This window comes from Neoarius graeffei, chromosome 17, assembly GCF_027579695.1.
Source record: "Neoarius graeffei isolate fNeoGra1 chromosome 17, fNeoGra1.pri, whole genome shotgun sequence".
Taxonomy (NCBI): domain Eukaryota; kingdom Metazoa; phylum Chordata; class Actinopteri; order Siluriformes; family Ariidae; genus Neoarius; species Neoarius graeffei.
Window position 1 is genome coordinate 64,281,512 of NC_083585.1, and position 17,643 is coordinate 64,299,154.

A 17,643-nucleotide genomic window follows, 5' to 3' on the forward strand; every position below is an offset into this window, starting at 1 on the left:
GGTGAAAGAGGTCTGCACCGTCCTGCAACCATTTGAGGAGGTGACTGTGGAGATAAGTGCAGACAGGTACCTTGGACAATTGTTTTTTCTCTACTACTATTCAGTCACTATTATACATTGCAGAAACAACACATATGATTGACAAAACTAAATTGGAAAAAGCAATATGCTGCATAATTTTCAAAAAGGCTAATTTTAAAAGTTGCTGTTTTCTCTCCTTCAGCTATGTCACAGCCTCCAAAATGCTCCTGCTTTGCAAAGGTCTTCAGCCCGTGACAGCCCAACACCAACTGACAGTAACCGTACAGAAAGTAAAGGAATTGGTTGCGGCTCTTTGTTCAGCCATGGACCGAAAATTTCTGCGTATGGAGTTCAACACTGTCCTCTCAGAAACCACATTACTGGATCCTAGGTTTAAAAAGCTTGCATTCAGTGACAACAGAGCTGTTGACGAGGCACTTCAGAGAATAACTGCGGCAGCAGCTAAATGCACCCCCAGCAGCCAGCCAGCTCCACCATTAGAGGGCCAAGTGGAGGAGGAGCCACAAACTTCTGCTGTATGGAGGCTCTTTGATGAAAGAGCTACAGGAGATGCTGCAAGGAGAAATACTACAGCTGATGTTATAATGGAGATGCGATGTTATCTTAAGTCAGGAAATGAGATGAGAAATTTTTATTTTTTAATTTTTAACTTTGATCAAAAACACTTCCACTGTTGAGGTATTTATAGATTTATTTTTAGAATGTACTTACACACACACACTTCCCCTTCTGCTTTTTCATTTTATCCTTGGGCATTTTTTTAAAGATATTTTAGGGGCTTTTTTCACCTTGATTGGATAGGACAGTGTAGAGACAGGAAATGAGCGTTAGAGAGGGATCTGGAAACGACCTTAGGTTGGAATCGAACCCGGGTCCCCAGATTTATAGTATGGCGCCTTATCCACCTGAGTCACGACACCCCCATCCTTGGGCATTTTTTGATCATTTTATTTTTACTGCTTGACCATTTTGTAGTTTATTAGATTATTATGGTTTCAGAATGGGATCAGAAATTTAAACAGAATGTAAGTAAACTATGTGCAAATATTACAACAAATTCAATATAAAAGATGTTTTTAATTACAGTTACAGATAATGGATGGATGGTCAGATCAATTAATCACTTCAGAATCCTGTTCATGAGAGAGAGCAAGAGAGAGAGAGATGTGCTCATTGTTTATTTAAACTATCACTGGTTAGATTGTTCAAGTCTATACGCCCTGGAGGAAATACACACACACACTGTTTCAAATCTCTTCACACTGAATAGCAATTTGCTAACATAGCCAGGCCACGCCTTACACATTACAAAAAAGGAGCCCTCTCTTTAAAGCTATGCCCACTCTCTCTGCCTCACAGAACACACACAGAACCAGGAAGTTCATTTCAGAGAAAACGAAACTCAGCAGAAAGTTCAGAGTCTCTCTCTCAGTACAGGAAAATGGCAGAGGCTGGTATTTCAGTAGATCATTTTTCTGTGGATCAGTTCAGCTGTCCAGTGTGTTTGGATCTCCTGAAGGATCCTGTGACTATTCCCTGTGGACACAGTTACTGTAAGGTGTGTATTAATGGCTGCTGGGATCAGGAGGATGTGAAGGGCGTCTACAGCTGCCCCCAGTGCAGAGTGACTTTCACCCCAAGGCCTGTTCTGTGCAGGAACAACATGCTGGCTGAAGTGGTGGAGAAACTGAAGAAGACTGAACTCCAAGCTGCTTCTCCTGCTCACTGTTACGCTGGACCTGGAGATGTGGAGTGTGATTTCTGCACTGGGAGAAAACGCAAAGCCACTAATTCCTGTCTGGTGTGTCTGGCCTCCTATTGTGAAGCTCATCTTAAACCTCACTATCAGTCTCCTGCCTTTAAGAAGCACAAGTTAGTTGAAGCCTGTGCAGAGCTCCAAGACAAGATCTGCTCTGAACACGACAAACTGATCGAGATCTTCTGTCGTACTGACCAAAGCTTCATCTGTTATTTGTGTATGACGGATGAACATAAAGGTCATGATACAGTTTCAACTAAAGCAGAAAGAAATGAAAAACAGGTGAGAACTGGACATCATTCTTCTTTTCCAAGTCATTTTATACAAATTCTATTTCTAATCTAATTTGTATTCAGTGGATTTAATTGGTTCTCTGACTGTCATTCTCGGTGAAGTAAATTTTTATTTCCAGTCCAACAGTAATATGTAAAGAAATGTTAAAGAGATCAGACCAGTCAGTCTGCTTTAAACAGCCAACACCTTCCTTCCAGCATTTTACAGCTAAAGTGCTCACGTGACTGTGTTAAAGCTCTGTAACTGGATAACATATTTCATAACATTTAATGATCTACAGGTTAAAAAAAATCTTTATCTTTCTGAATGTGGAAATTGGGTGTGGTTCTCTTCCGGTGGAATTGGGTGTGGTTTTGAATGTACACACAGCACCTTCAAGAAGTAAACCTGACTATGACTCTGGATTTTACTGCTGAACAAATAAATAACTCCCATGAATCCAGATGTGCACTGTGCATGTCTCCCCCCTCTAAACACACTGAGAAATAAAAGGGAACAGTGATGACTCGCACTGCTCTCAGATCAGTTGTCTTCTGTCAGGTTTTATGGCAGTTTACAAGCAAAGTGTATTACTGCCATCGACTGGACTGAGGTGCAATCAAATGGATGTCATTTCAAAGAAAAATTGAATAAAAAGGAAAAACAACACAAAACAACAAACTAAATCCTATTTGGTAATTTTGTCTCGTCTCGTCTCGTCTTCTTCCGCTTATCCGGGACCGGGTCGCGGAGGCAGCAGTCTAAGCATGGAAGCCCAAACTTCCCTTTCCCCAGACACCTCGGCCAGCTCCTCGGGAAGAACACAGAGGCATTCCCAGGCCAGCCGAGAGACATAGTCCCTCCAGCGTGTCCTGGGTCTTCCCCGGGGCCTCCTCCTGGGGGGGCATGCCTGGAACACCTCCCCAGGGAGGCGTCCAGGAGGCATCTGAAAAAGATGCCCGAGCCACCTCAGCTGGTTCCTCTCGATGTGGAGGAGCAGCGGCTCTACTCCGAGCTCCTCCCGAGTGACTGTGCTTCTCACCCTATCTCTAAGGGAGCGCCCAGCCACCCTGCGAAGGAAACTCATTTCAGCCGCTTGTATCCGCGATCTTGGTCTTTCTGTCATTACCCAAAGCTCATGACCATAGGTGAGAGTCGGAACGTAGATCGACCGGTAAATTGAGAGCTTCGCCTTTTGGCTCAGCTCCTTCTTCACCACGATGGACCGGTAAAGCGACCGCATCACTGCGGAGGCTGCACCGATCTGCCTGTCGATCTCACGCTCCATCCTTCCCTCACTCGTGAACAAGATCCCGAGATACTTAAACTCCTCCACTTGAGGCAGGACTTCTCCACCAACCTGGAGAGGGCAAGCCACCCTTTTCCGGTCGAGAACCATGGCCTCGGACTTGGAGGTGCTGATTCTCATCCCAGCCGATTCACACTCGACTGCAAACCGCCCCAGTGCATGCTGAAGGTCCTGGTTTGAAGAAGCCAACAGGACAACATCATCCGCAAAAAGCAGAGATGAAATCCTGTGGTTCCCAAACAGGATTCCTTCCGGCCCCTGGCTGCACCTAGAAATTCTGTCCATAAAAATTATGAACAGAACCGGTGACAAAGGGCAGCCCTGCCGGAGTCCAACATGCACTGGGAACAGGTCTGACTTACTGCCGGCAATGCGAACCAGACTCCTGCTCTGTTCGTACAGGGACCGGACAGCCCTTAGCAAAGAGCCCCGAACCCCATACTCCCGAAGCACCCCCCACAGAATACCATGGGGGACACGGTCGAATGCCTTCTCCAGATCCACAAAGCACATGTGGACTGGTTGGGCAAACTCCCATGAACCCTCGAGCACCCTATGAAGGGTATAGAGCTGGTCCAGTGTTCCGCGACCAGGACGAAAACCGCATTGTTCCTCCTGGATCCGAGGTTCGACTATTGGTTGAATTCTCCTCTCCAGTACCCTGGAGTAAACTTTCCCTGGGAGGCTGAGAAGTGTGATTCCCCTATAATTGGACACAATCTCCGGTCCCCTTTCTTAAAAAGAGGGACCACCACCCCAGTCTGCCACTCCAGAGGCACTGTCCCCGACCGCCACGCGATGTTGCAGAGGCGTGTCAACCAAGACAGCCCCACAACATCCAGAGACTTGAGATACTCAGGGCAGATCTCATCCACCCCCGGTGCCTTGCCACCGAGGAGCTTGCAAACCACCTCAGTGACTTCGGCTTGGGTAATGGACGAGTCCACCTCTGAGTCATCAGCCTCAGTCTCCTCAGTGGAAGACATGACGGTGGGATTGAGGAGATCCTCAAAGTATTCTTTCCACCGCCCGACAATATCCCCAGTCGAGGTCAACAGCTCCCCACCCGCACTGTAAACAGTGTTGGCAGAGTACTGCTTCCCCCTCCTGAGGCGCCGGACGGTTTGCCAGAATTTCTTCGAGGCCGACCGATAGTCCTTCTCCATGGCCTCCCCGAACTCCTCCCAGTTCTGAGTTTTTGCCTCCGCAACTGCCCGAGCAGCAGCACGCCTGGCCTGCCGATACCCGTCGGCTGCCTCAGGAGTCCCGGAGGTCAACATGGCCCGATAGGACTCCATCTTCAGCTTGACGGCATCCCTTACTTCCGGTGTCCACCACCGGGTTCAGGGATTGCCGCCATGACAGGCACCGGAGACCTTGCGGCCACAGCTCCGAACAGCTGTGTCCACAATGGAGGTAGAGAACATGGTCCACTCAGACTCAATGTCCCCCGCCTCCCTCGGAAGCTGGGAAAAGCTTTCCCGGAGGTGGGAGTTAAAGACCTCCCCAACAGAGTGCTCGGCCAGATGTTCCCAGCAGACCCTCACCATATGTTTGGGCCTGCCAGGTCTGTCCAGCTTCCTCCTCTGCCAGCGGATCCAACTCACCACCAGGTGGTGATCTGTTGACAGCTCAGCCCCTCTCTTCACCCGAGTGTCCAAGACATAGGGCCGGAGATCAGATGAAACGACTACAAAGTCGATCATCGACCTCCGACCTAAGGTGTCCTGGTGCCACGTGCACTTATGGACACCCCTATGCTCGAACATGGTGTTCGTTATGGACAAACCGTGACTAGCACAGAAGTCATTCATTCATTCATTCATTCATTCATTCATTTCATTTATTATACAGGAATTTTTAAAAGTAACAGACAGTTACAGTTTAAAGGGCCTGGCTCAGCTTCAGCTGGTTTTCAGCAGGTTCCTGTTCTGCAGCACATAAAACAACAGGAGTACAAGACACCAACACCAGACTGACAAGTATAGACACCACAATACAGTACAATAACAGCACAAAAACGTGGGACAAGGATAAAAGTAAACAAAAGAAAACAATATTACACAGACATAAATCAGTTAAGGTTTTGAATAATGTCAGTGTGTGTAAGTATGTATGATGTGTTAGTGGTTGCAAGTATAACTATTCAACAAAAGAAATATATAAGCCTTTTTAAAATGAGTAATAGATGGTGTTATTCTGATGTGATGTGGAATATCATTCCATGTTTTAGTGTAAGTGTGAAAGAATGATCGCTGGCCATAGGTGTTTCTAAAGGCTGGCACTGTAAGAAGTGCCCTAGTTACTGATCTTGTTGTCCGCCCCTGTTGCATGTTAATTGTTGGAAGGAACACAGCAAGACTAGCTATGGGACAGTTTGACTGTAGCTGAAAGTAAAATGTCATAGCATGGGTGTTAATGTAGTTCTGAAAAGTAAGAGCATTTGAGTGGGTGAGTGCAGTACAGTGATGTGTCCAACTAGGAAGTTGATGGTGGATCTTAAATGCTCTGTTGTATAATCTAGCAATTGGTTCTGTGATTTCTTTTGTAGTGAGAGACCAAATAGGAAGACAATAAGATAATGTTGAAAGAATAATTGCGTGTAAATATGTGTGTGATACTGAGGGTGACAAATATGGTCTGATCTTACTATAAACATATAGCTTCTGATTAACTTTACTTGCTAACTTAATTGTGTGTTCTCTGTAAGTAAGATGTGAATCCAAAATCACACCAAGATATTTATAGGTTTTTGTGGTCACAAGGTTTTGATTTGAAAGGGTAATAGGGACAGAGATGGACAGGCTTTTCCTTTGGGAATAAAAATACATACATTCAGTCTTCTTGACGTTGATGGTTAAATGATTTGTTTCCAGCCAATCATGAAGATGCTGAAGGTCAGATGATAGTTTTAAATTAATAGTGTTAGGGTCAGAATCAGAAAAAAAAATAACAGTGTAATCGGCATACAACAAACAGTTTGAGAATTTACAAATGCAAGGAAGATCATTTATATACAGCAGGAAAAGTAACGGACCAAGTATACTACCTTGGGGAACACCCATATTACACTCTAAAGAGTCAGATCTTTCATGACCAATCTTAACAACTTGTGACCTATTAGTGAGATATGAAGACAGCATTGAGATCACAGAAAAAGATAACTGAAATGAGACAAGTTTGTCCAGGTGTCACTGTCGTCGCCCATGTGAGCATTGAAGTCCAATAACAAAACACCACTCGGGTTCAGATCGGGGAGGCCGTTCCTCCCAACCACGCTCCTCCAGGTGTCACTGTCGTCGCCCACGTGAGCATTGAAGTCCCCCAGTAGCACAATGGAGTCCCCAGTCTGAGCACCCCTCAGTACCTCTCCCAGGGACTCCAAGAAGGCCGGATACTCTATACTGCTATTTGGCCCGTAGGCACAAACAACAGCAAGAGCCCTCTCCCCAATCCGAAGGCGCAGAGAGGCGACCCTCTCGTTCACTGGGGTAAACTCCAACACATGGCGGCTGAGCTGGGGAGCTATAAGCAAGCCCACACCAGCCCGCCGCCGCTCACCACGGGCGACTCCAGAGAAGTGGAAAGTCCAGCCCCTCTCGAGGAGCTGGGTTCCAGAGCCCAAGCTGTGCATGGAGGTGAGCCCGACTATCTCTAGCCGGTACCTCTCAACCTCCCGCACAAGCTCAGGCTCTTTCCCCCCCAGCGAAGTGACATTCCATGTCCCAACAGCCAGCCGCTGTGTCCGGGGATCAGGTCGTCGAGGCCCCTGCCTTCGACTGCCACCCAATCCACACTGCACCAAACCCCTACTGCTACCTCTGTGGGTGGTGAACCCACAGGAGGTCAGGCCCACGTCACCTCTTCGGGCTGAGCCCAGCCGGGCCCCTTGGGCAAAGGCCCGGCCACCAAGTGCTCGCATACGAGCCCCAACCCCGGGCCTGGCTCCAGGGTGGGGCCCCGGCTGCGTCCTACCGGGCGACGTCACGGTCCTGGATTTTTTCTCCATAGGGGTTTTTGGTGAACTGCTCTTGGTCTGGCCTGTCACCTAGGACCTGTCTGCCTTGGGAAACCCTAACAGGGGCATAATGCCCCCGACCACATAGCTCCTAGGATCATTCAAGCACACAAACCCCTCCACCACAATAAGGTGGTAGTTCTAGGAGGGGTGGTAATTTTGTTTCTTTGATAAATGTTATCATAGCACAAGTGATGTTTTCTGATCACGGCTCACCTAATAAGGTGTCTAAAGAAAAGGCTTTCTTGACTGCGTTCACTTCCCTCTTCAGTTTTTCTCTTTGTCTGTAGAATTTTAAGCACCTTAAAAGAACATGATCTACATCCTCTCTCACGCCACAAAGTTCACATTTTTCCAGATGGATGTTTTGTTTGCAACGTATAAGCTGTTATTTAATCCAGTATGGCCTATTCTCAGTCTTGTAAACCAAACCTCCTCCTGTCTGTTTGGGTAACTCGGTTTGCTACTTGAGATCTTTTTGTATATTATACAAGTGTCTACCTTTCTTCTCCTTATCCCATTCAGCTTGCCATATGTTAACTTTATGTTTAATGAGGACCTTAAAGTGCATATCATGGGTAAATTCAGGAGCAAGATCAATGTAATTCTCCTATTTTATGTTAAACTTTGGTCAAATATCTGTAACATTCTGCATTTTTGTTTTGGTTTTTATTTTTTTACCTTGCAAAATACCAGAAAAATTCAGTTGAAATCAAGCCATTTGAGGCAAATTGGTCCGCCTCTGAAAAAACTTGGCATTTGAATTTCCCGGGAAACATTGATTTTCGTGACGTCATCTGCGGGACGCCTCCCTCTGAATCCTACATCAGTACTGGTTTGTTTCTGAGAAGACGACCTGGTGGTTTTCTGCAAATTTCTTCAACGTTATCGCGTAACTATTAAAATGGTTAACAGATGTATCGTAGGAGGGTGTAGCAACACCAATCTTGATGGGATTAGTACTCATCGTTTTCCAAAAGACCGGACAATGAGAGAGAAATGGGAGCGCTTGGTCTACACAGGCTGTGCACTGAAACCGTGCAAGCTCTCGCAGCCTGCCAGAGCTTCCGCAGGTGACGTCACGATTCTGGCTCCAGACTCCCTTGGGATTTTTCCAGACGCATTTGGTTATTTTATTTTTTTCTGCTGTAGACAGATGGCCTTGTGCAAAATTACCCTTCTGGGTGAGTGGGTAAAGGGACATACTTTCATATAAAAAAAACCCTAAATTGGTCCAGAATATGCACTTTAACTTCTGATCTACTGAGTGGAATACTTAACTGAACCTCCTCTTCTTTGGTTGCCTCTTTTGCCAGCTTGTCTGCTTCCTCATTGCCACCAACTCCTTTATGGGCTGGAACCCATACACACTGGATTGATATTCCCTGTTGACTGATTGCAAATAAGATATTGTAGGACTCCCTAAGTGTGGGTGGAGCACAGAGGACGGCAGGACAGAGATCAGGTTTACAATTTGGCTTTATTGCCACACTTTTCAGTTTAACAATAATCACTCGTATTTGGGACACACGCAACCGGCATCTGGTTCAGGGATGAGAGACACTTCCTCTCTCGCTCTCCCTCCTGATATAGGGTGCGGTCACTGGGAAGACACACAAACACAGGTTAATTGTTCTCAGGTGTCGTGATTCTGCCACTTACCTTCCCTGACTCCGCCCTCCTGTCACAGACCGGCGCTTGACCACGCCCCCGCTGCCACATACCCCCACCGCCCGACTCAGGCCGGGTGGCCGTCCGGCCTGCAGCCGACTCCCCCCCCCCCCTTGACGGGAGAGGAAGTCCGCCACAACCATCTGCGCCCCCGGCCTGTGGACCACCTTGAAATTAAAGGGTTGGAGCGCCAGATACCAATGGGTGATCCGCGCGTTGGCATCTTTCATGCGGTGGAGCCACGGGAGGGGCGCGTGGTCTGAACAGAGGGTGAAAGGGCGCCCCAGCAGGTAGTACTGGAGGGCGAGAACCGCCCACTTGATGGCCAGACACTCTTTCTCTATGGTGCTGTAGCACCCCTCACGCACTGACAGCTTCCTGCTGATATACAGGACAGGGCGTTCCTCCCCCTCCACCTCCTGGGACAAAACCGCCCCCAGCCCTCTGTCCGACGCATCGGTCTGCAACATAAAGGGGAGAGAAAAGTCAGGGGAGTGTAGAAGTGGCCCCCCACACAGTGCAGCCTTTACCTCTGAGAGAGCCCGTTGGCACTGCTCCGTCCACTGGACCGGATCTGGTGCCCCCTTTTTAGTGAGATCAGTCAGCGGGCTGGTGACGTCCGAATAATTAGGTATAAACCTACGATAATAGCCAGCCAGCCCCAGGAACTGTCTCACCCCCTTTTTGGTCTTGGGCCTCGGGCAGGCCGCAATTGCTGCCGTCTTATTAATTTGGGGACGCACCTGCCCATTGCCCAAGTGGAAGCCCAGATACCGTACTTCCACCCGCCCAATCGCACACTTCTTTGGGTTGGCTGTGAGCCCCGCTCGCCTCAGCGACCTAAGGACGGCCCTCAGGTGTTCGAGGTGCCGCTGCCAGTCATTGCTATAGATGATTATGTCATCTAAATATGCTGCCGCATACGTGGCGTGAGGGCAGAGGACTCTGTCCATCAGTTGCTGAAACGTCGCGGGCGCCCCAAACAGCCCAAACGGAAGGGTGACGAATTGGTGTAAACCAAACGGTGTGGAAAAGGCCGTTTTTTCTTGGGATAGTGGAGTCAAGGGGATCTGCCAATATCCCTTCGTCGAATCCAGTGTCGAATAAAAGCGAGCAGTGCCGAGTCGATCGAGCAACTCATCAATACGAGGCATTGGGTACGCGTCGAATTTAGACACCGCGTTGACTTTTCTATAGTCCACACAGAACCGGACCGACCCATCGGCCTTGGGTACCAAGACCACCGGGCTGCTCCAGTCACTGTGGGACTCCTCGACGATGCCCATTTCGAGCATGGTCTGAAGTTCTTCCCAAACCACCTTTTTTTTGTGTTCGGGTAGCCTGTAAGGGCGGCTACGCACTACCACCCCAGGGGGCGTCTCTATGTGGTGCTCTATGAGGTTAGTGCGACCAGGCAGGGGCGAGAACACATCCGAAAACTCGGTCTGCAACTGGGCGACCTCCTTGAGTTGGGTCGGGGAGAGGTGGTCTCCACAGGGGACCGGAGAGGTACGTGATGCCAATGTTCCTTTTTGAACCTCCGGCCCCAGCTCCGCCTTCTCCAGAACTACCGACACCAACGCCACGGGGACCCCCTCGCACTGAGAACAGCAAGGGTTCGAGCCACTTATCCCAATTATGTGCGTCCTCACTTACGAATTTCTTAATAATATTTTTGAGGGTGCGGTTGAATCATTCTACTAAACCGTCCGTTTGTGGGTGATACACGCTGGTGCGGATCGGCTTAATCCCTAATAACCCATACAGTTCGCGCAGTGTTCGTGACATAAACGTAGTGCCTTGATCAGTCAGAATCTCTTTCGGGATTCCAACTCGGGAGATGACGCGGAAGAGTGCCTCTGCAATACTGCATGCTGAGATATTGCGCAGAGGCACGGCTTCCGGGTATCGCGTTGCATAGTCCACCAGAACTAATATAAAGTGGTACCCTCGTGCTGACCGATCTAATGGCCCGACGAGATCCATCCCAATTCTCTCAAATGGGGTCTCGATTAACGGTAGAGGGCGCAAAGGCGCTTTTGGAATGGCCGCCGGGTTTACTAACTGGCATTCGCGGCATGCCGTACACCACCTACGGACATCACTGTGAATCCCCGGCCAATAGAATCGGGCCATTATTCGGGCTAGTGTTTTATCCTGCCCCAAGTGTCCAGCCATGGGATTAAAGTGAGCCACCTGGAATACCAATTCCCGGCGGCTTTTCGGAACTAAAAGCTGCGTGACTCGCTCTTTAGTTTGAGTGTCCTGCGTCACTTGGTATAATCTATCCTTCATAATCACGAAGTAGGGGAAGGACGGGGTGGCGTTCGGCTGGAGCGTTTGACCATCGATTACTCTCACTTGGTCAAACGCATGCCGCAGAGTCTCGTCTCGCGACTGCTCTAATGGGAAATTCGCAAGGGATTCCCCAATAGAGAGAGGAGGAGCCGGCGGCTCCTCACTCTGACACGGAGATGACGTAGACGGCTCTGTGACAGCTGCTCCCGCCAAAGCGACTCTGGGACCTCCCCCTGTCTAATGGCAGGACCCACTCTCGACTAGGCATGTCATTAAACCCCGAAATCCTGGCCAATCAGTCCCCAAAATTAACGAGTGGGTAAGGCGAGGATTAACCGCCGCCTTCACTATAAATTTTTCCCCTCTGAAAATAATGTGGACCGACACCAAAGGGTAGCGGTGAACATCCCCGTGCACACACAACACCTTCACCCCTTGTGCTCCCCCCATTGCCTCATTTTGAATGCGATACGCTCCGGCCCGATCGAGGGCGGCCTCTGGCGTGTCGGGGATCCGAACCACCGAGCCCACTTCCATTGCTGTGCACTGCTGTTGAAGGTGGCCCGGCTCCCCGCAGCGCCAGCAAACCGGCCCGGGCTTTCCCTCTGCACCGGTGATCTGGGGCTCACTCACCTGAGGTGGGGGAGAGACAGACACAGAAGGGAGAAATGGGAGGGCACCGCGGGTGCGGCGGGCCGGCTGGGGTGGTGCCGGCCCCCGCCTCCGCGGTGGGGGAATGGGGCGAGGACGGGACACAGGAGGAGAGGGAGAGAGAGAGAGGGAAGAGGAGAGAAGAGACGATGCCATCTGCTGTCCTGCCGCCGGGACAGCCATCAGATGATCCTCCGCCAGCTCGACTGCCTGATCCAGCGACGCCGGATGGTGGCACTGGACCCACTCCGTGGTTCCGGCTGGTAAGCGGGCGATGAACTGTTCCAGTACCACCTGGTCGACGATTCCCTCGGCGTCGCGATTGTTGGCCCTCAGCCACCACCAGCAGGCATCCCGGAGCTGCTGGCCGAACGTGAACAGCCGGCCGACTTCCTCCAGTCGCAGCGTGCGGAAGCGCTGGCGCTGTTGCTCCGGTGTGCGCCCCACGCGCTGGAGGACGGCCCGGCGGAGGTCCGCGTAGGCCAGCCGGCGATCGGCGGGGAGCTGTAGCGCGGCCAGCTGTGCCTCTCCCGTGAGCAGGGGGAGGAGGCGCGCCGCGCGCTGCTCCATCGGCCACCCCGAGGCTTCGGCGACCTGTTCAAACAACGTGATGAACGCCTCGGGGTCATCCTGCGGGCCCATCTTGGTGACAAAGAGGGGAGACGGGCCCGCGGCCGGAGCGCTGGTGGACCCGCCGACGCGAGGAGATGCTGGAACGCCTCGCGATCTTCCTGCTGTGCCAGCACCAGGGCTTCAAAGCACCGCTCCTGCCCCTTTCGGAGCGTGACGAGTGCCTGGTGCTGGCTTTGCTGAGCCGTGGCGAGGGCGTGGACCAGATCGGCGAACAGGGAGGATTCCATGGGGCTGCTGGTTTGGTGCTCCACTGTCCCGGGTTTCGGCACCACTGTAGGACTCCCTAAGTGTGGGTGGAGCACAGAGGACGGCAGGACAGAGATCAGGTTTACAATTTGGCTTTATTGCCACACTTTTCAGTTTAACAATAATCACTCGTATTTGGGACACACGCAACCGGCGTCTGGTTCAGGGATGAGAGACACTTCCTCTCTCGCTCTCCCTCCTGATATAGGGCGCGGTCACTGGGAAGACACACAAACACAGGTTAATTGTTCTCAGGTGTCGTGATTCTGCCACTTACCTTCCCTGACTCCGCCCTCCTGTCACAGACCGGCGCTTGACCACGCCCCCCTGCCACAGATATTAATTTCATTCAGTAAGTCCTGTCGACATGACTATTCTCCACTTTGAACGTATGTAAGAGATGACATAGAATCAGAACAAATAACTGGTTTAGGGGACCTAGTTTCTTCTATCCACTGTAATGCAATAATAATGGCTGTCATATCAGCTGCAAATATAGACAGATGATCTGATGTTCTCTTTTTAATAGAGATTTTGTAATCAGGGATATAAACTGCAATACCTGTTTTACCCTCTGAATCTTTAGATGCATCTGTATAAACCTGTGTTGTATTATAGTACCTACTTCCTAAATATTGCTCTACGTTCTGATCCACTCCTCCAGATTTAGCTATCTCTTTGGTTTCCATGAACACCATAGGGGAGCAAAACAACCAAGGTGGAGTTGTTACCAGGGGCACAGTCTTACTACAAATGATATCATCTATTCCCAATTGATTTGCTAATTTGTTACCATCCCATCCAAAGCTACAAATCTGGGATCTGCCATACTCCCAACACTCACTGAGAACTTTTTTTAGTTGGGTGTGATGCCTCATGTCCATTTAAATTAATCCAGTAAGCCATAATCAACTTAAGATGTCTGAAGCTTAAGGGCATTTCTCCTGATTCTACTTGCAACGCTGGTATGGAAGAAGTTCTAAATGCACCACAACATATCCTGAGACTTTCAGCCTGCATTCTATTGAGTTCATTAAGCAATGTCTTAGATGCTGAAAGATACACAATACAGCCATAATCTGAAACTGATCTCATCAGTGCAATATAAATTCTTTTAAGAATTTATATTGCAGGGATTTTAAGACATCCCTTAAGACTTTTAAGACATCCCTGAGGCTCCCCAGTTGTACCCTGATGGGCATTAATGTTTTGAAATGTTTTTTTTTTTTGCATTTCTCAATTATTTTCTGAATATGTTCCTTCAATGTTAACTTGACATCAAACGAAACTCCCAAGTACCTAACAATATTAACTTGCTCAAAGGACTGGTTATACAACTTAAGCTCTAGTGTGGGACTTACTCTTTTCTTTGAAAAACAAATAAATTGAGTCTTTTCTACAGACAAATGAAAACCCCACTCACGTGCCCATTTTTCTACCTTGTTGATAGCTAATTGCATTTTAGTTCTAATATCAATATTTCGTCCTTTTATCCACAAAGCTCCATCATCAGCCTATAATGCTCTATTGATTCTAATGTCATCTATTTTATTAAAAACATCATTAATCATAATGTTGAACAGTACTGGACTGCATACACTACGTTGAGATGTTCCATTTTCTATTGAATCGATGTTAGAGAAGTTAACCCCAACTCTTACTTCTATTGTTCTGTCCTTTAGGAAGTCTCTAATCCAATTAAACATCTTGCCACCAATACCCATCCTATTCAGCTTAATTAACAACCCCTCCTTCCATAGCATATCATACGCTTTCTCTCTATCAAAGAATGTTGCTAAAACTGATTCTTTATTGACTTGTGCTTTCCTTGTTTCATTTTCTAAACATACAATAGGGTCCATTGTAGTACGTCCACTATGGAAGCCGCTCTGGTGTGGGGTGACGACCTCTTTTTTTCAATTTCATACACTAGCCTTCTAGTGATCATTCTTTCCATAATCTTACATAAATTAGATGTTAATGCTATTGGCCTATAACTTTTAACTTCAGTTTTATCCTTCCCTGGTTTTCCAATCAGAACCACTACAGAATGTTTCCAACACAAAGGCAATCTACCTTGCTCCCAAATCTTATTAAAAAGGCTTAAAATTACAGATTCATTAATCATTTTATAACATATACCATCTTTCCTTGGTGAAGTGTTCCTAACCCCATTTAACGCTCTCCTAAGCTCAAATAATGTAAAATCCTTATCAAGTACACTCTCACTTATTACCTGCTTTTCCAGTTACCCTCTATTCTCATCTATTACTTTAACTCTCCAAGACAATTCATCATCAGTTAAGTTCTGTGAACTATGAACCTTAACAAAACTTTTTGCAAGCATCTCTGCTTTCTCTTGATTAGTTACTGCCTCCACATCATTGTTTTTAATCACAGGTAAGGAAAACTCCCTTCTAATGCCTCCCATCTTTTTAATCACGCTCCAAATATCATCCACTTTGACTTCTGCCCTATTTTAGAACAGAAATCACGCCAATATTTCCTTTTAGCTTCTCTTATAATTCTTTTAACCTTTTGAATGTGATTTATTTTTGTATTCCATTAAATTGGTATAGGAATGGTTTGATTTAACAATTTTGAAAGCTTTATTTCTAGCTTTAATTGCTTCCTTACAATCATCTGACCACCAAGGTACCATTCTCTTTTTCCTCATCCCAGAAGATTTGCCAAGAACCTCTTCTGCTGACTCATATTTGTAATGATTGAGTTTAACTCGGGGCGGCACGGTGGTGTAGTGGTTGGCGCTGTCAATTAACTGCCTTCTTGATATCAAACAGCTGTTTTGATAACTTTCAGTCAGGATTTTGTGCCAATTATAGCACTGAAACAGCGCTGATTAAAGTTATAAATGACATACGTCTTAATACTGATGCAGGCAAAACATCGGTCCTGGTATTACTGGACCTCCGTGCAGCTTTTGATACTGTTGATCACAACATACTGCTATATTGACTTGAACACTGGGTTGGGTTGACTGGTAAAGTTATCAATTGGTTAAAATCATACTTGGAAGCTTCTTTGTTACCATGGGAAATTGTTCCTCAACATCAATGTCCTTGACCTGTGGTGTCCCCCAGGGGTCGATTCTTGGACCATTACTATTCAACCTTTATATGCTCCCACTTGGGCAAATTATCAAGAACAATTCACTTTTGTATCACTGCTATGCAGATGACACCCAAATTTATTTTGCTCTATCACCTAATGATTATGCCCCCCTTGAATGTCACTACCAGTGTATCGATCAAATCAACAACTGGATGTCACAAAATTTTCTTCAGCTGAACACAAATAAAACAGAAGTAATTCTATTTGGAAAAAAAGATGAAAGACTCAAGATTACCACTATTCTTGACACAAAGGGGATTAAAACAAAAGAAATGGTTAAAAATCTTGGTGTTTTCATTGACAGCGAGCTAAACTTTGACAGTCACATGAAAGCAATCACTAAAACATCATTTTATCACCTAAAAAACATTTCCAAACTAAGAGGACTTGTGTCAAAAAATGATCTGGAAAAACTTATACATGCCTTCATCTCTAGTAGCGTTGATTACTGCAATGGCCTTTTCACAGGCCTGCCAAAAAAGACCATCAAACGACTTCAGCTGGTTTAAAATGCAGCGGCTAGGGTTCTCACACGAACAAAAAGAACAGAACACATTTACTCCAATTCTAAGGTCCCTTCACTGGCTTCCAGTAAGCTACAGAATTGACTTTAAAGCATTGCTGCTGGTGTACAAATTTCTAAATGGTACAGGGCCCAATTACCTCTCTGATATGTTGCAGCGGCCTAACCCAATCAGATCTACCAGATCGCAGCAGCAAAATTTACTGGTAAAACCTGTTGTTAAAACAAAGTGTGGTGAAGCAGCTTTTAGCTACTATGCAGTACAGCTATGGAACCAACTGCCAGAGGACATCAAAAATGCTCCTGCTGTTGGCAGCTTCAAATCTAGACTAAAGACCAAGCTGTTTTCAGATGCTTTCTGCTAAATTATTAATATTGTCATCTCTACATGTTTTAAACTCTTTTACAGTCTCTGCATGTTTTAAATTTTACTTAACTTTTATTCTATTTTATTCTGCTGCTTTTTTTAATTGAACTTTTATTTCATTTTATTATTTTATTTCTACTATTGTTTAATTCTTATTATTTTTCTTCCCCATTTATTTTATGTAATTTTATTTTCTATTGATTACTGTTTTGCTTTTACTTCTGTAAAGCACATTGAACTGCCACTGTGTATGAAATGTGCTATATAAATAAACTTGCCTTGCCTTGCTGTCGCCTCACAGCAAGAAGGTCCGGGTTTGAGCCCCGTGGCCGGTGAGGGCCTTGCTGTCTGGAGTTTGCATGTTCTCCCCGTGTCCGCGTGGGTTTCCTCCGGGTGCTCCGGTTTCCCCCACAGTCCAAAGACATGCAGGTTAGGTTAACTGGTGACTCTAAATTGACCATAGGTGTGAATGTGAGAGTGAATGGTTGTCCGTGTCTGTGTCAGCCTCGTGATGACCTGGCGACTTGTCCAGAGTGTACCCCGCCTTTCACCTGTAGTCAGCTGGGATAGGGTCCAGCTTGCCTGCGACCCTGTAGAACAGGATAAAACGACTAGAGATGATGAGATGAGATATACCATCTAGCATCTCTCTCAAGATTCTTTTACCAGGGTTATAAAAGTTGATCGTTTTAATCTTGGTTTTACCGACCCAAATCTCAAC

The 17,643-nt window shown here is 47.1% G+C and overlaps 1 protein-coding gene across 1 annotated transcript in view; it reads left to right on the top strand.

Annotated features, from left to right (window-relative positions):
• Nucleotides 1–1,483: 1,483 nt before the first annotated feature.
• The window catches only part of LOC132901268 (E3 ubiquitin/ISG15 ligase TRIM25-like), a 92,295-nt gene continuing 76,135 nt past the window's right edge, over nucleotides 1,484–17,643 (top strand). Inside the window, exon 1 of the mRNA XM_060943584.1 lies at nucleotides 1,484–2,083. Coding sequence (XP_060799567.1) covers nucleotides 1,484–2,083 — 600 coding nt within the window. The remainder of the gene's footprint in view (nucleotides 2,084–17,643) is intronic.